At 40.3% G+C, this 27,916-nt stretch overlaps 1 protein-coding gene across 7 annotated transcripts in view; it reads right to left on the bottom strand.

Moving 5' to 3' along the window:
* The window catches only part of LOC129725903 (triple functional domain protein), a 171,342-nt gene that overhangs the window by 37,652 nt on the left and 105,774 nt on the right, over window positions 1–27,916 (bottom strand). For all 7 annotated transcript variants that reach the window (XM_055682317.1, XM_055682320.1, XM_055682318.1 and 4 more), the window contains 2 exons: window positions 16,942–17,200; window positions 2,280–2,355 (listed from right to left, as the gene is read on the bottom strand). In XM_055682317.1, the coding sequence (XP_055538292.1) occupies window positions 2,280–2,355; window positions 16,942–17,200 (335 nt within the window). The remainder of the gene's footprint in view (window positions 1–2,279; window positions 2,356–16,941; window positions 17,201–27,916) is intronic.

Genomic DNA, 27,916 nt, shown 5'->3' on the forward strand with positions numbered 1-27,916 from the left:
TCATTTTTTCATAAATCACGTTTGGGCAATCTGAAAACAATTTTTTAGAAAGTCGAAATGTACTACAAAAATGCTATAAATAACATCATCTTTTAATTTAGGGCTGAGCATCTTGAATTTTTCAACATCGATTTTTTTTTGGGACTCCCTAGTGTCCAATCACAAATGAAACTGTTAAGTCAGCCTTGTGTGTCACTATTTAGTCCTCAATTTGTTTATTAAAAAAATACATCAAATTAAAAATAGTTATAAATAGTAAAATAAATAGTGAAACTTGTATTGAATTGTTCTTTTTGAATCAAACAGTTTCTAACATGCATATATGAATTTATGATTGATTCTTTCACTAAAATAACGTTTTATTGAAATCATTGGCAACATTCGTTCCCATATTATAGACCGTACCGGACTTGGAGCCGAACCGGAACGAAACCAAACGAACTGCACCCTAAACGGACCGCAACAGAACAATAAACAATATCGCACGCTAGCCTGGAGGGCTAATGCCGTCTCGATCAACTAGATTATGAGTTGAGAGAATTCGTTATCGATATTGTTTTTGCAACATTTTGCATGTTGTAGGATAAGTACAACGATACACCGTGCCCCAGTGCTGAGTTGAGAAAATTTCCAGCTCGAAAAGATCCTTGACCTGATCGGGATCGAACCCGACAGCACAACCGTGTGGGAGAGCTAGCCGACCGACATCGCTAACCACAGAACCACGAGGACCAGGCTCGTTCCGATTTTCAATCAGACCAGACAACAACAAAATCCAGACCTAAGTTTTCGTTCCGATGTCGAGCGCTTTAACACTTGCGTACTCCGCAGCCGAAAAAATGAAAATTCTTTTACCTGCCATTCCACGAGGTTTGAACCGATTTTGATCGAACCTTTTTCAAAAGATCACAAATTTATCATAGTTTTTAGGACAGTAGAAGATATTTCGAAATTTCCCGTTGTTCCGGATTTATCGAGGGGAACCGTGGGGTAAGTACCCTTCCAGAGACACAGGCTAGAATAAAAATGGTAGCGAAACCTTGCTTGCGACTTATCAAAGTTTAAGTTTTGCAAAGCAACACTATTGGCGATCGGTATTTGGCTGTATAAGGAATTGCATTCAAATCTTTTATGTTTCAATTCACTCACTCACTGTCAATTCACTCTCCCGTTTCGAAAATTTTCTTTTAGTTTAGTTTAGTATTTTTTTTTGAGAGAACAGATCTCGACGTATCATGCATATCTGAGATATTTGGCATCAGAAATTTTATTCAAAAAAACAGGGCTGATGAGGGCTGGTCAAGTTGGTAAAAAAGTGACTTTAGTGACTATTTTTCGGAAAAAAGTAACTTTAGTGACCTTTTGATGAATAAAGTGACTTTTGAGTGACCAGCTTAAAAAAAGTGACCAAGTCACTAAAAAGTGACCAACTTGCAGCCCTGCTATATAAGCTGACTACATTTCGTTAAGTCATTTCTGAATGAACCTTCGATCAAAACGATATTTTTCGTCAAATAACTAGACTTTTAGCTCTTTCAAACGCGACTAAGAACAATCGAATCGGTTCAGCCGATGCTGAGAAAATCGAGATATGATGGTCGTAAGAATGAAAATATTCACACATACACATACTTCCGCACACATACATACCTCATTCGATTTTCGAAACAGGATTATTTGGTACCTATAGCTTCAGGTATGTACGCACTCAATGAAAAAAATAAGTTTGGGGCAAAATTAAGTTGTTTCTTGTCCAAAACCTGTTGGCCTAAAGTACAAGTTGTGTCTCCAGTCATATTGTAGCGTCAGCGCGGACAACGAGGACAACTGCCCATATAAATTCTAAAAATTTTGTATGGACCGTGGACATTACGAAGAACCACCCCCACACCCCCAAAGCTGTCCACGTGGTATGTGGATGGCCCCTAAAGAAAATCGTTTTGAAATTATTTGCTTGTACGCCTGCAGTTCATCTTGCCACATCGATTTTATGGCTGCACACCTTGGAGTTCCATCATGCAAGCCATCAATCGCGGAAACTTACGAACCGCTCGAATAAATTTAAATCCAGACTGAAAAATTGAAATGTTTAAAATAAAATAGCGGCCTTTCGCGGTTTTTTGTAAATTTTGCGAAATTTGCGGCTTTCGCGAAATCGCGATTTTCTGCTGTCTCTAAATTGGTTCGGTATACTGCTATACTTCTCTATTGAAAAGCATCAGTTGAATCAAAGATTTTAGGAGTTTTTGATTCCAATATTGCACTATTCTTTTACTTACCCACTGAAACCCTTTCGTTTATTGACAGGTGATGTATGTTGATTTGATAAAATGCAGTCATTTTCCTGAGGAACCTCTGCAAATAAAAAACAAGAGTAATTTATTTGATAAGCGTTTAACAAAAACATAGTTTTTTTTTTAATGTGAGATGTTTACTTATATTTTTTAGCCTTGAACCCTCCAAAGCGACAACATACGGTTTGTATCGTGATTTTCGTATAGCTATTGTTATTGAAAGCACAATTTCGTATTTGTTCTTGAAAGGCACATATTTCCATCAATTTGAAACTATAGCTATAGTAATTTTGAACATGATCGGAGCAAAAAAACGGAGAGGACTTTTTCGCATGGAATTTTCATTCCAAAGAAAATGTAACTAGTTTTGCCTTTTCTATACAAAAACTAACTGCATTTCGTTTTTTTTTTCAATCAGAGGCAATCTCATTTCAGTCGTCTTAATGCATGCTAACAAACTCTATTTTTGCAAAGTTTCCCACTTCTATTAAAATGTACTGAAAATAATTCTAAAAAATGTACTAAAAGTTACAATAACCGAGAACAACCTAACTAAACAGGAAACCACAAAAACGACCACATTCTTGCTGCGATGAATCCTCCTATACTAGAAATTTCTAAAACGCAGTGAACAAACTTTCTACCTTGAGACGATTCAGGCGAGAACGATCGCTGTAGGCATCTATATATGAGGCTACATATTATGGGTATTCATGTCGAGCTCGTATACAAATACCCAGCCGTAAAAATACTCACCTCCATTGACGAGTAATGGAAGATACACAGTTTACGGCTGAGTATTTGTATACGAGCTCGATGTGAAGACCCCTATTGTGTTGTTTTATTCTGACGACAAAATAACTTCCATCGTATTTCAATGCCGCTTGGCTAGGCAGAAATCAAATGCAATTTATCAATCCAATTTCAATCCCCTTCTATTGAATGCATTCATTCAATTATAGAAAGATATCTGAAATGGATCACATTCTCTGACCTAGTTTTAAATTCGCGTATTCTGTATATGTCAACTCCGGGTTACGCTCTTACAAACGGACATTATTATTTTGCTATGGTAGTTCTGCTTGACTATTTCTGAAGATACGACCTGCTAAAAAAGTGAAATATATATTATTAAATAGTTTTGCGGGTTTCTTTTCGTAAAAAAATCAGGCATAACTACGCTTGAGCTCATGGTAGCGTAGTATAGCATGAAGGCTTTCAAAGTATTGTATCACATATTTCAATTTCACAAACTGAACGAAACATCAACATTACCACTATACATTTTGTAATACTCTTCAAGACTCTCTTCAAACTCAATTTGCTGTGCGCATTAATTGAACTGTACGTTGTTAAACTGAAAAGGTTTTACTCTAACGTCAATTATGCACTAAAATCTGATCACATTTTAATACTTGTACAATTTTGAGGACAAGTTGAAGAATAGATCAGTTTGAAACGTCTTTATATGCCTTAAACAAATAGCATAAGAGATAAGAACGATCACACTCCAAAACATTTGACCTAATTTTCTACTTTTTGTCAAAGATTGTATAGCTGTTTTGACACTTGCGCAAATTTTAACATGTTCACTTAGTCATGTAGTACCAAATAGGAGAAATCCTTTCAAGGCGTGGCATCAACATGCCAATATGTACAAAGACGGTAAATGAAGTTTACAACTGTTGTGTTGTACTTGTTTGTTTTTTTTTTTCATTTTGCTGGCAAATAATAATCGCCACTTTATATACTGCATTGTATTTATCTATATACACTTATTTGTCCTTCGTAAATTGAACTCAAAGTTGACTTTGCATACAAAACGTAGCTCCGTATATCTTGCGGTCAGTAACACTTACACCAGAATTCTTTCAGCATTGTTTACTGATTTCAGCGCTTTCTTTATTTAGCTCAACTTAGCTGATAATAAAGGATGCAAAATATGGTCATGCATAAATTCACTTATACCTTAACCTTGACACTTTCAACGAACGCGTCTACTAAGGGTGCAAACAGCTTTTACAACTGATCCATTCACATGTTCGACCAACGTATCAACTGTGAAACTGCACTTCGTGTTTCGTCTAACTCATACGGAGAGTAAATATATCTGCTGAACTGCTACACAAATAATACGATCGTGAATAAGGTGTGTTTCCGCTGAATTTTGACGACCACAGAAAAATCTACGCTTTGCTATAACTCATGTCACAAAGAACAAATGTTTGAACATAGTTTAGCCGATGGATGAGCACAGTTCAACCAGTGTTAATTAACGAGAAGCGTTTGTTGGTAGTTGATAGTACCGTATATACCAATCAATTGTTTTGATCTTTGTTTTGCATAATTGATCGTTCAACGAACTAAGTTTTATTAAATTAAAAGTTTCATATACGTTTGATGACTTTCCTCCACCTACACATTAATATGCGTGTTAAAATTCATCAGCAAGCAGCATCATAACCTTGAAATACTTTTGTTTTTTGGTATCTTTTCGCTACAACACCATCATTTTTTTCGAATGAAATAGCATTTATTTTTGGAATTTATGTGTTTCTTCCTCCGTGCCACCCAGATCTCTATTCACAACATAAGACTCTTGCCACTTTCAGGTCAACCCCAATAGCAAGATATATAGTGAGCGTGGGAAATTCATTAGAAGTGGTAAACGCGTGATTTGAATGTTTCTTTACGGTTTATTAGACTATTGAATTATTATATTCAATATTGAAGATTCATTGAATTCTTTAATCTTCGCATTTTATTTATCGGAATGTATATAGTTTCGTAAGCTGTCAGTGGTCACGCACACGCCAAACGCAAGTTACTAAAACTGTCTTCTTTCCTAGCAAACTATGAACCTGAGGTACACAAATGTTTGTTATTTTTTTTATGTGTAGCAACTACAAGCTACCATTGATTGCGTTTAGTCCTCTACACACCTCCTCTCGCCTGATACGGACCCAATTGAAGCGTGAGAAAATCAGAGTGAACTAAGTTTTAACTTTCATCCAAAAACCAGGGAAACCAGCTTCTAATCACAACTCTTATAGGCCGATTGCAATGCTATCCTGTATCCGGAAATTGATGGAAAAAATGATACTCCGTCGCTTAGACCACTGGGTCGAATCAAATGGTCTACTATCAGAAACTCAATTTGGCTTCCGCCGTGCCAAAGGGACGAATGATTGTCTTGCGTTGCTTTCAACAGATATTCAGCTGGCGTATGCTCGTAAAGAACAAATGGCGTCTGCGTTCTTGGACATTAAGGGGGCTTTTGATTCCGTTTCTATTGACATTCTTTCGGGTAAACTTCACCGACAAGGATTTTCTCCAATTTTGAACAATTTTTTGCACAATTTGTTGTCCGAAAAGCACATGCATTTTACGCATGGCGATTTGGCAACTTTTCGCATTAGCTACATGGGTCTTCCCCAGGGCTCATGTTTAAGCCCCCTTCTTTACAACTTTTATGTAAATGACATCGACGAATGTCTGGCAAATTCATGCACGATAAGACAACTTGCAGACGACAGTGTAATCTCTGTAACAGGAGCCAAAGCTGCCGATTTGCAAGGACCATTGCAAGATACCTTGGACAATTTGTCTGCTTGGGCTTTACAGCTAGGTATCGAATTCTCTCCGGAGAAGACTGAGATAGTAGTTTTTTCTAGGAAGCATGAACCTGCTCAGCTCCAAACACAATTAATGGGTAAAACGATTTCTCAGGTTTTGGTACACAAATATCTTGGTGTCTGGTTCGACTCTAAAGGCACCTGGGGTTGTCACGTGAGGTTTCTGATGAAAAAATGTCAACTAAGAGTGAATTTTCTTCGTACAATAACCGGACAATGGTGGGGAGCCCACCCAGGAGACCTTATAAGGCTTTACCGAACAACGATATTGTCTGTCATTGAGTACGGGTGTTTCTGCTTCCGCTTCGCAGCAAACACACATTTGATCAAACTGGAGCGAATACAATATCGTTGTTTGCGTATCGCCTTGGGTTGCATGCAGTCGACCCATACGATGAGTTTGGAGGTCTTAGCTGGAGTACTACCATTGAAAAACCGCTTCTGGAGCCTGTCTTCTCGCAGCCTTATCAAATGTGAGGTCTTGAACCGTCCTGTGATTGAAAATTTTGAAAGGTTAATCGAACTTAATTCTCAAAACCGTTTTATGACATTGTATTTCAATCACATGTCCCAAAATATTAACCCTTCTTCGAATATTCCAAATCGTGTCAACTTATCAAATACTTCGGATTCTACTGTGTTTTTCGATACATCCATGATAGAAGAAACTCGTGGAATCCCGGATCATTTACGCGTGCAGCAGATCCCCAAAATTTTTTCCAATAAATATCGAAACATCAACTGCGACAATATGTACTACACTGACGGATCACTTCTTGATGGGTCCACTGGCTTCGGTATCTTCAATAACAATTTAACCGTCTCCCATAAGCTCGATAATCCTGCTTCTGTTTACGTCGCAGAATTAGCTGCAATTCAGTACACCCTAGGGATTATCGAAAAAATGCCCACGGACCATTATTTCATCTTTACGGACAGTCTCAGTTCCATTGAGGCTCTCCGATCGATGAAAGATGTTAAGCACTCTCCGTATTTCCTGGGGAAAATACGGGAACATCTGAGTGCTTTATCCGAAAAATCTACTCAGATTACCTTAGCGTGGGTCCCTTCTCACTGCTCGATACCGGGTAATGAGAAAGCGGACTCTTTGGCTAAGGTGGGCGCAACAAACGGTGATATTTATGAAAGACCAATTGCCTTTAATGAATTTTTCGCACTTGTACGTCAGAATACGATCATCAGTTGGCAAAATGCTTGGACCAGAGGGGAATTGGGAAGGTGGTTACATTCCATAATCCCCAAAGTATCGACGAACCCGTGGTTCGAGGGGTTGGATGTAGGTCGGGATTTCATTTGCGTGATGTCCCGGCTTATTTCCAATCACTATAGATTTGACGCGCTCCTCCGTCGTGTTGGGCTCGGGGAAAGTGGTATCTGTGCCTGTGGTGAAGGTTATCACGACATAGAGCATGTGGTTTGGTCATGCCCTGTACACCGTGACGCCAGGTCTAAATTGATAGCTTCCCTGCAGGCCGAGGGTAGACAGCCGGCTGTTCCTGTTCATGATGTCTTGGCGAGCCGTGACCTATCCTACATGTCCCTTATATACGTTTTCCTGAAATCCATCCATGCCCCAGTCTAGTCCCGTTCCCCTCCGTCTACACCTAACAAAACGACAAGAACACGTTTGAACCTTAAGCACAAAACCAGCAACCAGACCCCGCACAATACAACCAGGACCCAAGGACTACGAGCCTCTGTCCCAACTCACGACATCGTGGCTCAGCAGAACGAATCCATACATGCCATTCGACGATTATCAGACGACCATTGAACAACAAAACACTGATTGGAAATCCCATGCTAGTTTTAAGTTAGACTTAATTTCAGCTCGTAGTCGGCAGCGAGGATAAAAAATTTGCTTTAGTTTTTAAGTCATCAGATATAATTGGCGCCGGTAAACATTAAATTGTATTTGTGCCGTGTCAAATAAATGTTATGTGAAGAAAAAAAAAAAAAGTTTTAACTTTCTTAGGCACACGTGTTATTATTCGCACATGGCTAAATTTTCTGATCCAGTTGCATCGACAAAACCGCCAAAAATATAATGCTTCGCTGAAGACAGAGGAGGATGATTTCGGAATGTAAAAGTAACGTAGTGTCATAAATATTCAGCATGTCCCAGAGATTCGAAATTAACCAAACCACTATCAGTTGATTATGAACTGTCGTTCATCTATGGTAACATATCCAATAATCAAAATTAGATTGTTAAGCGATGGCATAAGACAGTACCCGACTATGAAAAAGTCAAATACATGATGGGTTATTTGAAACAAGAGCTCCAACGTAATCCTTTAACTATACTCCGACGTTCAAACTGTATGGTGAAACCGACAATTCATTTACCGATATGTAAAAATATCACCATTTACTTTATTAAATAATAAGATATTATGGCAATGCTTTATAAATACAGATACAATAAAAGCTTACACTATTTGTCATTACTTTGAAACATGATGTCAAATTTGATTAACGTTTTTTATTTTAGATGTTTAAAATATCGCTATATAGTTTTCGATTTTTCTAAAATCCAGTATAGGTACTATCCTACAAAAACCAAGCATTTGATTTGATGTTCTGACTTTCTGTCACCTTAACTTTCGCTCTACCTACTTCTACCTACCTACACGCATATAAAAAGGGGGTTACTCAGTTATGCTCTTCAACAGCCCACATAAGCACTAATGATGGTTGTATGTAGCAACCGAAATACGTATCTGCGGACGGTATTCGATTAAAGGGTATTCGATTTTTTGTAGTAGAATTGAATGGAAACATAACCTATTCTCAACATTCATATTCCTTTGATTTGTTAAATACTACAAGGTATACAGCCCTAGGGTTGTATGAAATGGTGACGTGGGACTAAACACAGTAATTAGGGGATTCTTTGTTACAAAATATACAGAGTCTGCAGACAGGACCAATGTGTTTGCTCAGCGACTATACGTATTTTAATTTTCAGCCTCCCCTGGAAATCAATTTTCGGAAAATATTCAACAACACCCGAAAGAATGTCATTTATATTTGGCGATATTATGCCTGTAGTTTTCTTTGTGCGAAAAATATGTATTTAACAAGGCACAAGCATATCGTGCCTGTTAGAGAAGCACCAAGAATTTCTCGTAATGCGTCAACGTCAGAATTAACCCTATATCCTCAAAAACCAAATCCAATAATACTTACGTTATCATAATGAATGGGTTTGTCTTATTTAACTCTAATTAAATCAAATCTATAGTATGGATCTTACTTATAATACTTAAAATAATATGGAAGCCCCCACAAAGGTTCATCAATTGGCAAACAGAAGAAAATATTTTAAACAAAATTATTAACAAGTTCCAGCAAAAAATCGTAGCAAACCACAATTACATTTTTATTTTTTGCTTGACAATTTTTTTCATTTGCCTACAACTACATTCGCTGTATTACGAAAACAGGAAATATACGTTTATTATGGTAAAGCTTAGAATAATCATATATCATCTAACAATTTTGAAATGTAAAAAGAGATTATGTACGAATCTTACTATATAAACAAAAAAACACAAGCATTCGCAGGCTCTTACTCTTCTATAAATGTATATATTTAGGAATTTACTCTTTCGATTTATCCGGTCACGATTATTTAGTGAATATCGAAGACAAAATTAAATAAATATCCGTTGCAAAAATTTACAATTCTTGTTGAGTAATTTATGGTAATCATATTTATGAGATAAACTTTCAATTACCATCAACAGCAGCATTGCAGTTTTTCCTCAATTGCATACGAATAGAAATGTACGAACAAAAGTGTACCGCTGCAGCTGGAATGTACGAATAGAAGAGTACCAAAAAACTTATTTTCAAAGAGCACATTGAGAGTATACAAGCCAAGTGCATCAAATATACGAGATGTTTATATCCTCTCATTAACAGGAATTCTAAACTTTGTTTAAAGAACAAACTTTTGATTTACAAACAAATTTTTAGACCAGCAATGCTTTATGCTGTACCGATCTGGTCAAGTTGCTGTTCAACAAGGAAGAAAACGCTCCAAAGGATTCAGAATAAAATTCTGAAAATGATTTTGAAGCGTCCTCCTTGGTTTGGTACACTCGAATTACACAGACTTACTGGTGTTGAACCATTAGAAGCTATGTCAAATAAAATTATTAACAATTTTCGACAAAAATCGTTGCAATCCTCAATTGCTACGATAAGCTCTCTTTATAGCCAATAAGTTAGCAATTAAGTTAGTTGTAAGTTTACTTCCCCTTTTCTGACAAGTAGGTTTAAATCCCTACGAATGATAAGTCCTAATTGCGAAAGCAAACAAATCCTAACAATTAAAATTACAAATTTCTAACAGTGTTGAGAAGTCACCATTTGTGATTGGACACACATACTCATTATTTACTAATATTTATCATAAATACTTAAGCTACTAACAAATCCCCCCTTTAAAAAAAAATGAATCGTTACCTCCCCGAAGTTCCCTTAAAGAAAAAAAAAGAAGAAGAGTACCACTGCAATCATAGAAGACGAGAGACCTGCGGTTCTTTACTCCACTGGTACTCTTGCTTTTACCTGCATGTTTTCTTTCAAGACATCAGTTTTTATTAGGTTCTTCAGAACCTAACACGCAGGTTTAGAAATTGTTCAAGGTTGGGTATTGTTTCAAACTTTTAGGAAAACTTTTACCTTCGAGACATCATATTAGTCTAAGCTCATGGAAGCAAAAATAAATTGACCTATTGGGACGGGGAGACTCTGTCAATTTTTATTTCGAAATTGATACAGGGAATATCACATGGAACGGATGGTGTCCATTCACGTCGTCTGTGCTAGGAATGCTTGCATGTAATTGGTTCATTATTCGCGTAAATTTGTTATTGAATTTTTTTATCAATTTCACCGCTTAGCAATGAAATTAGAGTGATAATTAGCATATTACAAAATTGTTATACATTTTATCTATCCAACAACATATTGGTTATTATTATCTATCATGTGGTTATGCTGTTATTAACGTTTGAAATCTGACGCAACATTTGCCAGTTTCATTTCCAATTTTACAAAATGCATCCCAGTATAGTAAACAAAGACGTGTCCCACGTCAAAAAAAGAACAAGACAAATTCCAAAATCGACGTAAAAAACCGCTTAAATTCCGTAATTCGCGTAGAAAACTTAATTTTCTTAAGATTTTTAAACATTTCTGCTAAATACTTAAAAAAAAATGAATAAACAGCAGAGTTATTTTCATTTACGAACTGAGCTGAACATCAAGGAAAAATGTAAAACGAACGATCCTCAGACATTCTAAATAAGCGATTTTAAAATGAAATGCCAATAAAAAAACGGCGACAAAAACGACTATTCTGAAAAATCTGCGCAGAATCCGAAATGCGCATAATAAACGCGTTAATTTCTAAATCTGCGTAAAAAGACCTTAGTGTATTTCCCGGTAAAAACCTTATACACATTCAAGGCTTACACCACACATTTTAGGTTCAAAACCAGGAACAAGGGAACGCGGGGGACAGGCTTATCATATGTGAGGTTATACCGGAGTATCACAGAGTGATTTGAACTGCCCAATAATGATTAGGAGACGTCAGTACACAGTTATTCTAGGCTTTGCCATGACTATTATAAAGTACGGAGGCAAACTTTTGCACGAATGAATGATTTCTGGAGTAGTTCAGTATCGTAGGCAACTATTTTGCAAATTGGTATGTTTTTCTCAATCACATTTGTTTTTGTTTGTTTTGTAAGTTTTACTTGAAATGTAACATCATACAATTGAAAAATTTAACTCTTATTAAAAATATACAACTTAAACGAAAATTAATAAATCATTAGAATTTTTTTTCGAAAATCGTTAAATAATGGAAAAAAATGTTCTGTGCAGTGGTTCCGTATGGGAGGCAAGATCGTCTTCGTCTTCGTCTTCAAATGAACGATCAATCCAAGCATTTTCATGATACACCGAAAGAAGGTTGTTTCTCACAGTTAAGGTTAACATTTGAGTTTCAAATTAGCGTTGATCATCTGCATCGAATTGTCGAATTGTCATAGTTGAATCTTGCTTTCAAACTAGATTTTTTGAAGATGCATCATCATTTTAGAATAAATACAGTATTTGTAGTGAGTCAAAGAATAAGTTCAACTTGCATTTTAAAAGTGGCTAGGCACTACGGGTCAACTAGTTATATATAAAAAGTAACTTACTAAATAAATTATTTTGCCGTTTATTCAGAAAGTGCGGGGCAAAAGTACTCACCTAATTGCTTTAGCGACATAACTATTGCAAGAACACTATCATAAGATTCGGTTTAGTTACCAAGTGGTAGAGTAGTGAGGGGCAAAAGTACGCACTTAATTGTTTTTGCAACGGAACTATTGCAAACAATTATTATGAAATTCGATTTTGTTTCCAAGCGGTTCATGAACCTTTTGTCTTTGAAATATATTACCAGAGTTTTTCGAATTTTGTTTGTAACATGAGAATTTCACTTTTTATAAAAAAATCAAATGCGAAGTTTTACCCAGCATGCGGGGCAAAAGTACGAGTTTACGGGGCAAAAGTTCGCACTGCATGAACAGTGTATTTATTACACTCCTCAATAAAGTCAATTGTTTTTTGCTAGTTTTGCACTGATTATTTTTAGCTGCGTTAGAGCGGGGCCCCGAAACAATTTTCTTATTTCCGGAAATCCGGTTTTCTGGGGAAATGTTTCGAATCATAAAAACTTTATGAATATTTGAACAGAATCTTACTATTATTGATTCAAAGGTCATAAAATTACTTCCACAGGCCGGTTTTTGGGTGTTTTGGTGATATGCCCCGAAAATGGACCATCCGGAATAAATTCCACTGGGGCTTCTAGAGAGCCGAATACTACACCAGATGCCATGCTAGATTCCAAAATAGCGACTTCCTGGTTTCCGCAAAACAACCATAAATGATTGAATACCACCCGATATGGGTATTTCTAGAATCGGATTGATGCTCTGAGGTCAAAAATCAATTTGAGACGCTAATTTTAAATTAAAGATGGTGACCTCCGGTTTGCGGTAAACAGTGAAAATTGACCAAATACCACCCCATATGAGTTATTTCGGATTCGGAATGATGTCAAGAGACCTGAAAACGATTCCAGACGCCATTTTGAATTCCAATATAGTGACTTCCGGTTTCCGGAACACAACCCAAAATGGCCGAATACCGATGTGTGTATTTCACGGATCGGGATGATGCGCAGACACCAAAAATCACCTTTAAACGCGATTTTTAAATTCAAGATGGTGACTTCTGGTTTTAGAAAAAACATCCGAAATTGACCAAATACCATCTCATAAGAACACTTTTGGATTCGGAATGATGCCAAGAGACCTGAACACGACACCAGACAAACCGAAAGCCACTATCTAGAATTTTAAAATGGCGTCTGAAGTCGATTTCCAGTCTCAGGGTATCATTTTATTTCCAGCAATACACATATTGAGGGATTCTCGACCATTTGGGGTTGTTTCCTAGAAACCGGAGTGGACATCTTGGAACCCAAAATGGCGTCTGGTGTCATTAAATAGTCTCAGAGCATCATCCCAATTCCGAAAATACCCATATTATTTTCCAGAAACCGGAAGTCGAGTCTTGGAATCCAAAATGTCGTTATCCACGCTCTGGACATTATCTCGATTACGAAAATACACATATTGGAGGGTATTTGACCATCTTAGGTTGTTTTCTAGAGACCGAAAGTTGACACCTTGAAATTCAAATTGGCGTCTTGGCCATTCTCCGATCTGTGGGCGGTTGCGAAAATAAATATTGAATGGTATTTGACCTTGTTTTTCATTGCTTTTATGGCTTCAAGAAGCCCCAATCTATCGCGGAAGGACCATTTCAAAGGCATACCAACAAAACCATTAAAATGGTTGTAAGATTCTATTGATTAAATCATAAAGCCTTAGTTTCGGAGCATATTCGCATATCACTGATTATTCTTGAGTAATTTCTGTACAAAAACATTGTTATTAAACGCATTTTTTTCATTACGGTTAATGTCATTTAGTGGGTACTTTTGCCCCACGCACTATGCGTACTTTTGCCCCACAATGAGTTTTCCAGCTGGTTTGAGTTTTATGACAAACTTCAAAATATTTTCGGCAAAACAAATTCACACTACAAACCACAATTATACAAGAATTTTTTGGGTTTCTGCTAATTTCGAGTTTCTGTAGTTTTCCAATAAGTCAATCATGGTTCCCAAAACTAAGAAAATTAGATCAAAACAGCTCAAAACACAACTTTCTTAATAGCTTTGCACCATTGTTTAAATGTGTGATTACCTGACGTTATAATACTGGGGGATATCGGGAGTGTTAGTTCAATACTTGTTGCTACTAGAGACCGAGGAATCCTCTGCATCATCCACAAGTATCAAAGGAAGGAATTAGTGTTAGTGGAAAGGAATTGATCTCGATCCATTGAGGTTGATGGTGCGAACTTTTCTACACAAATTCGGTTACTTCTCGGTCTCTGGGCAACCGGCCACCAGGAGACAATTTAAATAGAACCGCGCCTCGATCGCTGTATCGGCATACAGAAGATTCGAAGTTACTAGTTATTTTCGGCGACCTACCAATCGTTAACAATCTACATCACACCAAACTTCGCGTTTCATCCCGTGAACTTTTTAAATTTATATAAAAACGGATGGATTTCGTAAAACGCAACAACCGCACGCCGAACACAAACTACGCAAACTACTGGTACCAGGGGCAAATATCATACCGCGTTGTTTTGTGACATGTTGGATAACGCGCTCAAATAACCGATAGAGCGAGTAAGGAAAAAAACCGCGAGTAAAGTTTCTGACCAGAGAGCCACCACGAGGCACATCTGATCTGTGCATTGTACGATGTAATGGTCATTGATGCGTGGTCATTGAACTTCGAAACCGCTGTATTATGATAGTCACACTAAGCGCAGTCGAAGTACCGCGCGCGAAACTGAACTGCCCTCTCCGAAAGCAAACAAGGGCGTGCCGACTACTGGCATAACGAAAAAGTCAAAACACCCGCTTTATCAAAAAAAGGAACCGACAAAATTCTATGCATCTAAAGTCTTGTGGTCTTTGCCTTGTTAGAGACCTAGTACACCTCTCCATCCCTACAAAGACCACGGAAGGGAGTCCCTGCTAGTGTGGTGGGCCCCCGATCAGGACTCACCCTGACAAGTGATATGACCACGATTCAATTGGAATAATGTAACAATATGTAACATGTAACATGTTAGTGGTCCCCGTGGTTCTGTGGTTAGCGATGTAGATCGGCTAGCTCTCCCACACGGTTGTGATATCGGGTTCGATTCCCGATCAGATCGAGAAACTTTCGAGCTGGAAATTTTCTCGACTCAGCACTGGGGCACGGTGTATCGTTGTACTTATCCTACAACATGCAAAATGTGCCGAAAACAATATCGATAACGAATTCTCTCAACTAATCTAGTTGATCGAGACCGCATTAGCCCCCAGGCTAGCGTGCGATAATGTTGTTTGTTGTTGTATGTAACATGTAACAATATATGACCATGCGCACACAATGTGAAAACAATAGAAATGAATTTTACAAAAACCCCACGAGGAGGATTAGGGCATGCAAAGAAAATTTCGATTGATAGCTGAAGTTTTTAAATTTTTAGCGCAGAAAACGCAAAAAATTAATAAAAGCGATTGGAAAAACATACAAAAGTGTTGTATTATGTTCCCAAGAAAAAGTGACGACCTTTTTTGAGACTAGTTCACGACATATCAATAGGTTATTGTACTTCTTTCGGCGGCAAACCTGCTGAATTGCCGTTGAAACATGAATTAAAATAAGTTATTACAACAACATTGCAGCGCCCGAACAGACGAATCGCTCTCCTCCATAATCACATTCACCGCACAAAGCCATCCAAACAAACCATCCACACGCTCACGCAAAAAAATTGCTATTCATTTCGTTTATTGGCATTCATATGTAAAAATTTGATATGAGCGTGTATTTTTTTTAGTGTATGATGAATATCGTAAAAAAACGATATTGCAATCCACGCATGCAAAATTTTCTTGCACTTACAGGGCGGTGTAAGATAGGCGTCGTTTTTTACTGGGTATGAGCTCGATATCAACACAAAATAAAATCGAAACGAAAATTTGTACTTATCTTGCTGAATCCATTGAAATTATTGCCGATTCGAGCGCCTCTACAGCCTGCAGCAACTACTCACACCAAACACACTAGTTTTAGCAATAAAACTGATGGAAAATACTTAAAATGTGAACTTGTACTAGGCAGAGAATTCACACGTACTGACAATAGCCGTGCTGTCAGCTCTCCTCACTAGTTATTCTCTGTTAATTCCTGTACAAATTAAATATATTTTTTCTTTGCAGCTGTAGCAAATTAGTGCGTACTTTTGACCCACAATAAGTTTTTCAGCTGGCTTGATTACTATGACAATCGCCAAAAAACTTACTTAGTTTTATGAAATTGAGTTTGTTAAAACTATATTTACTGTTTTTTGTCCAAAATCACAAATTTTAAGTCCAAAAACTTTATTTTAATGTTTATTCATATTGAAATCTGCGAAAAACATATTTCAGGGTGCCAGATCAGCGGCATTAATTTAGTGGGAGTTTGGGTCCGTTTTTTTCCCAGTGTACAACGCTTTAAATTTATCAATTGATTATTGTTTCTATTCGAATCAATCTAAATTTATCAATTTCATTTTTTTAATTTTTCTTAAATCTCTTTCTGTAATCTTAGTTGATGATTGAAAACTCATATGAATCTGCCAAGGAAATACACAGTTATGAGCTTCTCAAATCTGGCCACTGTTTGTGACGATCGCGTTTTCATTTTTCGGTTTCACACGCTTATTTTCCCGCAAGCCGTAGTAGCCCCGCGTCGAAAAAAATTAAGTTTGTTTGATATCTCACTTACCTCCCAGTGCGTCGGCGTCGCGCTGTTTACTGTTTAGCTTGCTTTGTGATGAAGGCAGCGGTTTAAGAACCGAAACTGGTACTAGACCCTCTTGACTATCGGTCGAGTTGATCGGTAGCCGTACTAAACAAAACTCGGGTGCTGCAGTACAGTTCATATCGACAATCTCCACTTGGGCTCCCTTAGTAACAGTCAGTTCTGATGTTCCTTGGGTTGCAGCATAATCAGCTATCACCCACGTTACTTCTGCCAAGCCACCCTGAAACAAATAAAAATAAATTGCTACATGAAATATATATATATATATATATTTTTTGTTCACACAAATTTTTTTCGATGCAGGTAATTATTTTGAAAATTTTGTATAATTATGTGATTTGCATTCAATGAACGATTTTGCCGCGGGTTCGTTCAAATAAACAATTAATTACTAAATTGTTGGTTTTCGGCACGGGATTACATAAGAGAGTACAATTCATTACATTTAACTGGAACTTATCACAATTCAGAAGGAATCTTTCAAAGGGTATATTTCTAAAAAAAATATTGCATTGGCCACCCCCGGAACAACCTGGGTTCCCCGAAGGACTCCGTAAGGGGACAATTGCATATCTGCATCAAAATTTACCATGCGACACCCTGATGAAAAATTCTGAAGATAAAGGTGTTCCGGGAGTAGCCAATGCAGCCTCTTTTAGAAATATATCTTTTGAAAAATTCCTGATGTAAGATCCTGAGATGTCGCACGCTTATTTTTTCAAATGTAAATGTCCCTACTACAGGTTCCTTCGGAGCATCCAGATTGTTCCTGGGTGGCCAATGCAGCCTATATACAGGAATATGTCTTTTGGTAGATTCCTGATAAAAAACCTGAAGATAGAGGTGTCGTATGCTGAATTGGAATGCAAAAATGTAAATGTCCCCTACTACAGGTTCCTCTGGGGACTTCCGGATACAAAATAGCCATTTATTGATGAGTTTTGGGCCGATTCCTGATCTTAATGAACCATTCGCTTCAGGAATGGTTCTCTCATCTATGCCCATTATAGAAATATGTATCTTTATCAGAAAATCCATTACCCAAGCCATCGGAAAATTAGCAGGTTTGCCGGGCCTATTGGAACCCAGGAATATTTCCTACATCCGGTGGCTTAGACCACATGTGTCGTCAGCAAATGAGAATATAAAAGTTTCCCAGTTAAATGATGTTCGAATTATTAAAACCGGAAATCGGTTTAATAATAGTTACAGCATTTCAAAGTTTTGCCTATCCTACTTATTTTGGCTATTCCCTGTAGTTGTGCTCACTTAGAAGAGTTGCATCAACGGCGGGCATCTGACAGTAAATAAGTAATTCACGCATATATATATATATATATATATATATATATATATATATATATATATATATATATATATATATATATATATATATATATATATATATATATATATATATATATATATATATATATATATATATATATATATATATATATATATATATATATATATATATATATATACATATATGAACCAGAAATAAAAATCCAACGACATTTTTTAAATTCAATATGGCGACTTCCGGTTACAGAATTTTTTGAAAAACGAATATATGCTCAGCAATATACATATTTTCTATATCAAGATGACGTCCAGAATCCAAATATTTACGTCCGGCGCAAATTTTCAAATCGTACACGGCGGATTACATGTTCTGGAAAGGTTACTAGAATACAGAAGAAGGCTTGGACGTAATATTTAAACGTTGTTTTGAAATCAATTTCGCGATTTCTGCTTTCTGAAAACCTGTGAAGCTGAGTAAAATGGTGAAATCATGTCGATATCTCTAAAAAGAGAACTATGTTCAGAAAATGACAACGGGTGTCCAACGCTATTTTCAAATGCAAGAAGAAAAATATCCATAGGTCAGAGCTGACTCCCCAAAACCGAAAATTGGTCTTCGAACGTTTGGTATAGTGAGGGTTGTTTTTCTGCATTGGAAGTGATTCAAAACTTGCGGCAAATGTGGAGATAGTCTCCCTATCTCTAAATTGTTTATCAATTCATGAAGACTGATGTTTAACTATAGGGATGATATTGATATTGTTTACACAAAAAGCAAAACAAGAAGACAAAACAAGCAATAATTTTCTCTATCAGAGGTGAGCTTAGGCCATTGATTATGTAATTTTAGTGTAATTTGAGTTCATTGTAAGGTAATCGATACCCTCGAATATGCTGATAAGGCAATCCATTTTTCAACAGAATTTTTGAACTCACTCGACCCAGCTGGAATGCCTCCGCATCGATTGTTAATCATAAAAGGATCTTCAATCATATTGCACAGGAATATAATATGGGTTAGAAAAAATATATGAAAATATAGGAAATTATAGAAAAAGCAGAAATTTTTACACGAGCAAGGCCGGGTACATTCAGCTAGTATATATATATATATATATATATATATATATATATATATATATATATATATATATATATATATATATATATATATATATATATTTTTTTTTTTTTTTTTTTTTTTTTTTCAGGTGGAGGGGAAATTTGCATCCAAACCCCTGAGGTGACCAACCTCAGGGAGTGTGGGGTTGGTTTGAATCAGTGACCGGACCCACTAAAACCCCTCCAGTCTCCAGCCCATAATACTCCCCGGGACCACCGCTAGGTATTGCTTCGGGGAGCGGCTTTTGTGCTCTGTGCACCCTCTTGGTTCTATAGATCTCTTTGCTAACTTAGCTAACTAACCTGGAGACTGGCCGTTAGCTAACACTGGCGTGTCGGTGGTCAACCTGTCGCCTGTTTTGCAATTCTAAAACTATTTGAGAGGCGGCTGTACAAACCGCCCTCCAAATGTTTGGGTCTTTACACATCCTCCGAACTAGGTTGTCCGGAGTGGTGTCTGGCCCGCTCACTACCATCATGTCGCTCCGCGCATGCACAAAACGAGGGCAAAGAAGACATGCTCAGCAGTTTCTTCCGCATCCGCGCACTCGGGACACATGGGGGACCCCGCATGCCCGAATCTGTGTAGATACTGCCTGAAGCAACCATGACCTGACAGAATCTGTGTCAAGTGGAAGTTAACTTCTCCATGGCGCCTCCCGACCCATCCGGATACGTCCGGAATAAGTCGATGCGTCCATCTACCCTTTGCGGAATTGGACCATTCCTGCTGCCATCTGATCATCGAGAATGACCTTCTGGTGCCTCGTATACCCCTTGTCACGTTGATCGAAGCATTCTACGTCCTCCTTAATGGCTATGCTGATAGGCATCATGCCGGACAGGACGCAGATTGCGTCGTATGACACTGTACGGTACGCGCTCACAACCCTCAGGCACATGAGCCTGTAGGTACTTTCCAGTTTTCGACGATGACTGTTGGTACCTAACGCTTTGGACCACGCTGGCCCACCATACCCAAGTATGGACGAAACCACGCTGGCAAGAAGTTTACGCTTGCTGCCATATACCGCTGAGCTATTGGACATCATTCGAGATAGTCCTGCAGCGGTCGTTGAAGCCCTCTTACAGGCATAGTCGACGTGACTCTTAAATGTGAGCTTATCGTCAACCATAACCCCCAAGAGCTTCAAGGAACGCCTTGAGGTAATGGTGCAGTCACCGACTCTGACCACCGCCTGTTGCTCTAATTTGCGGTTGTTCACAACCGTAACCTCCGTTTTATGGTGCGCTAACTCCAGTTTCCTAGAGTGCATCCAGTCTTCGACCTTGCGTATGCAGTGCGCGGCCGTCAACTCGACCTCTTCGATCGACTCGCCGTAGACCTCTAGCGTGATGTCGTCTGCGAAACCGACGATCACAACCCCTACAGGGAACTTTAGTTTCAACACCCCGTCATACATGACATTCCACAACACCGGGCCCAGGATGGAACCTTGCGGTACCCCTGCGGTGATTGGGACGCACTTCTGACCCTCCTCCGTGTTGTAAACTAGTACCCGATTCTGGAAATAATTTTCCAAAATCTTGTACAACGACACCGGTACGTGGATGCTCCTAAGCGCGAGCGCTATGGAGTCCCAACTGGCGCTATTGAATGCATTCTTCACGTCAAGCGTGACGATTGCGCAATAGCGAATGCCCCAACTCTTACGCTGGAGTGCTACCTCTGCCGTCTTGGTGACAGAGAGAATAGCATCCAGCGTGGATCTACCTTTCCGGAAGCCGAACTGGTTACTTGCCAGACCGTTTACACCCTCTGTGTACTTCACCAGTCTGTTGAGGATAATCCTCTCAAGCACCTTGCCCGTAGTGTCCAGCAGACAGATAGGTCTGTATGCCGATGGGTCCCCTGGCGGTTTCCCAGCCTTCGGCAACAGCACCAATCTCTGTCGCTTCCACCTGTCCGGAAAGAGGCAGTCATCCAGGCACTTCTGCATGACTGCTCGAAATAGATCGGGGGCCACTTTCATGGCCGTCCTGATGGCCAAGTTCGGGATTCCATCCGGTCCCGGTGCCTTGCTTACCTTTAGGGAGTTGGCGATCACGATGAGTTCCTCATTCGTAACCCTTACCTCCTCCACAACCTCTGCACGGCTGCCGTCTCTCACGGATTGGATGCCCGGCAGGTTGGCCGACCATCCCTGGTCTGTGTCTGAGATACTGGAACGTCGGACGTGAGACTCAGCAACCGGAGGCCAAGGATTTGGCTCGTGTCGTGGAAAGAGTCCCTCGATGATACGCTCCAGCATCGCTGGTGATCGCTCTGCAGGCGCCAACACGCCTTTGGTCTTCGCCATTACGACTCTGTAGGCGTTGCCCCACGGATTCGTATTGGCACTCGCGCATAGCCTATCGAAGCAGGCCCTTTTGCTCGCCTTTATCGCACTTTTAAGCGCCGATTTCGCTGATCCGAATACTACACGGCGCTCTACCCTCTGTGCATCGGTACGTGCACGTTGCAACATCCGTCTTGCACGGAGGCACGCGCTACGGAGGTCCGCTATCGCGTCGGTCCACCAGTATACCGGTGACTTACCATTCCTAGGTTGGCGGGTCCTAGGCATGGTGGCGTCGCACGCCCGCGATAATGTAGCAACTAATTGGTCAGCACTCGGGCGGAGCCAACTGCCCCCCTCGCGCTCTCTTCTCATTGCTTCTGCAAATACCTCGGCATCGAAATGCGATGTCTTCCACCCGCGGACGGTCGGAGTATTGGCTCTACCCGTCGCCTGCCGCCTCACGTTCTGGACTACGCTATAGCAGACCGACTGGTGGTCACTATAGGTGTAGCCATCGTCTACCCTCCAGTTCACGATCAGTCCTGGGCTGGAGAACGTCACGTCGATGATCGACTCCGCACCATTTCTGCTGAATGTACACTTGGTTCCAACGTTGGCCAGATCTAGGTTGAGCTTTGCCAAAGCTTCCAACAAGATCTGACCCCTCTGGTTCGTGCGGCGGCTTCCCCACTCAACAGCCCAAGCGTTGAAGTCGCCCGCCACTACTAAGGGTGTTAGTCCCGTCAGCTCCATAGATAACAAATCGACCATCTGGGTGAACCTTTCGATAGACCAACGCGGCGGAGCATAACAACTGCAGTAGAACACTCCGTCCACCTTGGCAACCGCGTATCCTTCATTTGAGGTTGACACAACCTCCTGAACCGGGAACTTGCTGGTCGTGCATATGGCCGCCGTACTGGGCTTATCTGCAACCCAATTACCGTTTCCGGGAGGAATGCAGTAGGGGTCCGATACGATTGCGATGTCCGACCGCGACTCAGACGCTGCTTGGTATAGCAGCTGCTGTGCCGCATAGCAATGATTCAGGTTCAATTGTGTCACCCTCACGCCCGTGGTTTCGTGGCCGCCTTACCGGCTGGGCACCGTGGGCCTCCCATAAAGTGCTTGGCGTCCCGTTTTCCAGTACATACCAAGCACTTGGGAGGCTCCCCGCAGTCTTTAGCTTTATGGCCAGCACCACCACAACGCCTACATAACTGGCTCCTATCGGGCCCCTTGCAGGTCCAGGACTTGTGTCCTTCCTCGAAACACCTGAAGCAAACGTCCGGCTGCTGGAGTATGCTCAGGGGACATACTGACCAGCCAACCTTAAGTTTGGCTGTCTTCAGGGCCAGAGTTGCATCGGCCGATGCAAGCCGGAAAGTGGCCACCTGGGTCCCCGCTGGACCCTTTCGGAGGCGAATTACCTCAGTGGCTACTTCCACTCCGCACTTCTCCTTGAGGGCCTGTGCAATATCGCACCTCTCGGTGATTTCATCCAGGTTTTTGAGCTGGAGAGTCACCTCTGAGGTGAGTGCCCGAATTTGCACATCTTTCCCGAGGACCTGCTCGGCTACCATCTTGTAGGCAGCGCCCTTGTTTTTAGCATCCTTACGGAGCTCAAGGATCATCTCGCCGGTGCGAGAACAACGGATGGTCCGCACATCCGCTCCCAGATCCTTGAGCTGGGTTTCGCCTCTCATTTTCTTCAAGACTTCGGAGTACTTGGACCCCTCCGTCTTGAGTATGAGGGCGTCGCCCCTGCTTCGCGCCTTCTTTCCCATTTTTGGACGATTTGTCGCCTTCTCGTCGTTGCGCTTGCTGTCTTTTTGGCGCTTCCTTCCTCCCACGGTAACCCAAGGGTTTCCCGTAGCTGCCACTTCGGCAGACTTTTCGGCGGACTTGGAGGCCGTTGGTGTGCTATCTCGCGGGCTTAGCACAACCAACCGTTTCTTGCTGTTCTCGGGGGCTTCCCCCGGAGACTGCCTTGCTCTTTTTGCGGCTGACCCGGAGGCGCAAACCGCTGCAAACATGCAGGTGTCCGTTTGGACCGACTTCGTCGCCCTTCCGGTCACCTCCGTTGCATTCTTCTCTGCAGCCACCGCTCTTGCCTTGAGCTCGGCGTGCTCCTTCTTCGCAGCATCGACGGAGGACCGAAGCATGTAGAGAGCCTGCTTCAGGTACTTCGTCGTGTTGGTGCGACTTTTCGCAAACTCGATTATGGCATCGAGCTGCTCCGACAGCGCTACTACCTTCGGTAGCGTGTCTCGCTGTCTTCCGACCGCCTTTATCAACAGTGGACCAGCCACTGCGATGTCTTGCGTCGATCCGGTAGGCGTACTGCCTTTGCCGTCTTCGCAGGCGTCCTTTACTGCATCCATCTCCGCCTTTCTCGGCGGAGACCTCTGGATGCCTCCTCGTGCAAACGGGTTTTTCAACCCATCTGCGCCCATTTGTTGATTATTTTCAGTTGAATCCATTTTTGTTTAGTGGGTCCCCCTTCCAGCCGCTATCCTTATCCATACTGGAGTGGTCGCCTATCTGGTCCCATGGTAGTCTATGCCGAAGCAGTGAGGCCATGGCTAGGGGCGGCTGCCATAGCGCCTTATGAGCAACTATGACACCCCCGACCGGCGCAAGTCAGGAAAGGACATCTGATCCCACTCCTGCCCGGTTCCCACCGGGCAATGAATTTGGAACGTACTGGAAGGCCTGCCAGGTTTTACGGGACGGAGACCCCTGCACCGGTTGTTGTCTCGCCGTTTCAAGCCGTTGTCACACGACCTTACTAAGGGAGCTCGGCGCAGGTGCCAGCCCAGAATCGTGGTACGAAAACGAAATCCGACTCTTATCATATGGCGTTGCGACCAGTTACCGTAATTGGGAACTTACTGGCATCAATCCCAATGGGCGAATTAGTGCATTTGGGTGGTGGGAGCGGCACTATTCGCTCCGTCAGAGCTGCTTCCGGATAATGTGGCTTTTGTGAGAATTCGGCGGCCCAATGCCTGAGTCTCACCACAACCTAGGCTAGCTCTCGCTGATGGTCCGGGACTGCGTTCTTGCAGTTAGCACTTCCGTGGCCTACGGTAATCGCCAAATACCGACCCGTGGTGGCATACAGCTCTGCCATATATATATATATATATATATATATATATATATATATATATATATATATATATATATATATATATAGGAAAGAGGAAGGAAATATTGATCGGAACTTGCGTAACGTATTTATTGGATGAAGAAAGAGGGAAAGAGAGAAAGAAGTGATTCGTTGATATTAGCCGAAAGGAATCAAGTGAAAATAAAACTGTTCGAATCGAAAGCGCGAGTATATCAGTTTCATTGTTTTGTTTCGAAAATGTAGAGCCCTGATTCGCATAACAGTCCTATATAGGATTTTGTGTTTTCTTGTTTTTTTTGTGTGGGAATGGCTTCAGAAATAGCCGTTGAAATCGAGGTTGTGGGAATCAAACCTTACTTTTTCAGTGGTTATTCTTGAGGGACATGTCAGGATGGACCCATTCTTGCGGAAAACAGAAAGACACCCAAATTTTATATACTACTGTTATGCAAATGGCGGCAGTATATAATATTGCTGTTTTCGTAATACAGTGAATGTAATTGTTGCAAATTGCAAATTTACAAATGAAACAAACTTGTGAAGCCAAAAACAAAAATGAATCTTTTAAACTTTAACTTCGCCGTAATTGTTAAATGTTGTTTGCACAATAAAAAACACTACAGGCGCAACATCACCAAGTGTAAATGAAGTTCTTTCGAGTGTAATTAAATATATTTCTAAAAAATGAAGGGCTGAGAATTAAAATACGTAAATTTTTAAACAAACGAACTCATTGTGTCTGTAATTACAGTAAATGCAATGTTTAGTCCCACGTCACCATTTCATACAACCCTAGGGCTGTATACCTTGTAGTATTTTTATCACAACTAATGTGTGGGGCTAAAAGGTTCACGTAAAAAGGGTATTAATGATTACAAATATTTTCAGAACCTTTTTCTTTCCGACAAAAATATACATCGCGAGAAAATATACGCCGTGAACAAAAACAAAATAAAAAAATTGAGCATAATTCGCTCAAGTTTTTTAAATATTTTTGTACATAAAATCTATGAAAAGTAGCTAAACATTGATTGAAACATTGGTACTCCATACCTGGTATGGAGTCGAGAGGTAACTTTCGAAGAAATTGAACAAAAGCCTCGCAAAAGCACTGCAAATGCACTGAGTTCTAAGATTCAGCGTTGCAAGAGCGATATATGTCTATTATGACTTTGCCGATTTTCTTTAAATGATGAAGAGCAAGGTTGTGTCCAGTGAGGAGTCCCGCGATGATGCGTAGATCATCACGAGTTAAACTAAGTAGCCTTTTGATAATCGCAGAGTTTGGATAGATAAAGTGTTTTGCTTGCACCCTGCACATGCTTTATGCAGAAATGCAGAAATGAGAAACGCGAAAGTTAAAATTTTCAAGAAGAGAGGAAAAAGATTAAAGTCAGAACGGCTTGTTTGATTGGTATAACGGCTCCAGCGATGTTGTAGACAATAATTTGTTTTTCTAGAAAGTACACCGTGAGCCAGAAAAACTAATTTTAGAAATTAAAACTCTAAAGTATAATTGTAAATTAAACATCTCCAAAATCTAACTTTTTAGGAATATAATTGGTTTCTGCAAAAACTGTACAAACACTACAAGCTTTGAGTTTTTAAATAGTTTATTTGACACGGCACGATACAATTTATGTTTAACTGAGTCTTCATCGATCGCAGAGCCTCAATGGCACTGAGACTGTCTGTAAAGATGAAGTAGTGGTCTATGGGCAGGGTTTCGATGATCCCAAGAGAGCATTGAATGACAGCAAGTTCTGCGACGTACACGGAAGCAGGAGCATCGAGTTTGTAGGAGGCGGTAAAATTTTCGTGGAAAACACCGAAGCCAGTGGACTCATCTAGATTAGATCCGTCAGTGTAAAACCTTTTATCATAGCTAACATGTTTAAACTTATTGGAAAAAATCTTAGGGATCTCTTGGGGTCGTAATTGATCCGGGATACCAGAAATGTCTTGTTTCATGGTGGTGTCGAAGAATATAGCATTATTAGAAGTATCTAACAGTGCGACATTGGAGGAATCGTATGAAGAAGGATTAATATCTTGAGCCATATAGTCAAAATATAAAGTCATAAATCTGGATTGAGATTGAAGGTCGACCAACCTCTCGAAATTTTCAATTACTAATGGCTTCATAACTGTGCATCGAATTAGCAACCGGTAAGAGAGATTCCAAAAACGATGTTTCAACGGAAAAATACCCGCTAGCACTTCAAGACTCATCGTATGGGTCGACTGCATGCAACCTAAGGCAATACGCAAACAACGATACTGTATTCGTTCCAGTTTGATCAAATGTGTGTTTGCTGCGGAGCGGAAGCAGAAACACCCGTACTCAATTACAGACAATATCGTTGTTTGGTAAAGCCTTAGAAGGTCTCCTGGGTGGGCTGACCACCAGGTTCCGGTAATCGTACGAAGAAAATTAATCCTCTGTTGGCATTTTTGTGTCAGATACCTAATATGACAAGCCCAGGTGCATTAAGAGTCGAACCAGACTCCGAGATATTTAGCGACTAAAACCTAAGAGATCGTTTTACCCGTTATTAGGAGCTGCAGCTGAGCTGGATTATGCTTCCTAGAAAAAACGACCAGCTCAGTTTTCTCCGGAGAGAATTCGATACCCAGCTTAAGAGCCCATTCAGACAAATTATCTAAGGTATCTTGCAATGGTCCTTGCAGATCACTAGCCTCGCTACCAGTAATGGATACAACGCTATCGTCTGCAAGTTGCCTTAGCGTGCATGAATTTGCAAGACATTCATCGATGTCATTGACGTAAAAATTATATAAGAGAGGACTTAAACATGAACCCTGGGGAAGACCCATGTAACTAATTCGGGAAGTTGTCGAATCGCCATGTGAGAAATACATATACTTTTCTGACAACAAATTGAGCAAAAAGTTATTCAAATTTGGTGAAAGTCCCTGCGAATGAAGTTTCGCGCTTAAAACTTCTACAGAGACAGAGTCAAAAGCCCCCTTAATATCCATGAACGCAGAAGCCATTTGCTCTTTTCGAGCAAAGGCAAGTTGAATTTCAGTAGAAAGCAACGCT

This window comes from Wyeomyia smithii, chromosome 2 (genome assembly GCF_029784165.1).
Source record: "Wyeomyia smithii strain HCP4-BCI-WySm-NY-G18 chromosome 2, ASM2978416v1, whole genome shotgun sequence".
Lineage (NCBI taxonomy): Eukaryota > Metazoa > Arthropoda > Insecta > Diptera > Culicidae > Wyeomyia > Wyeomyia smithii.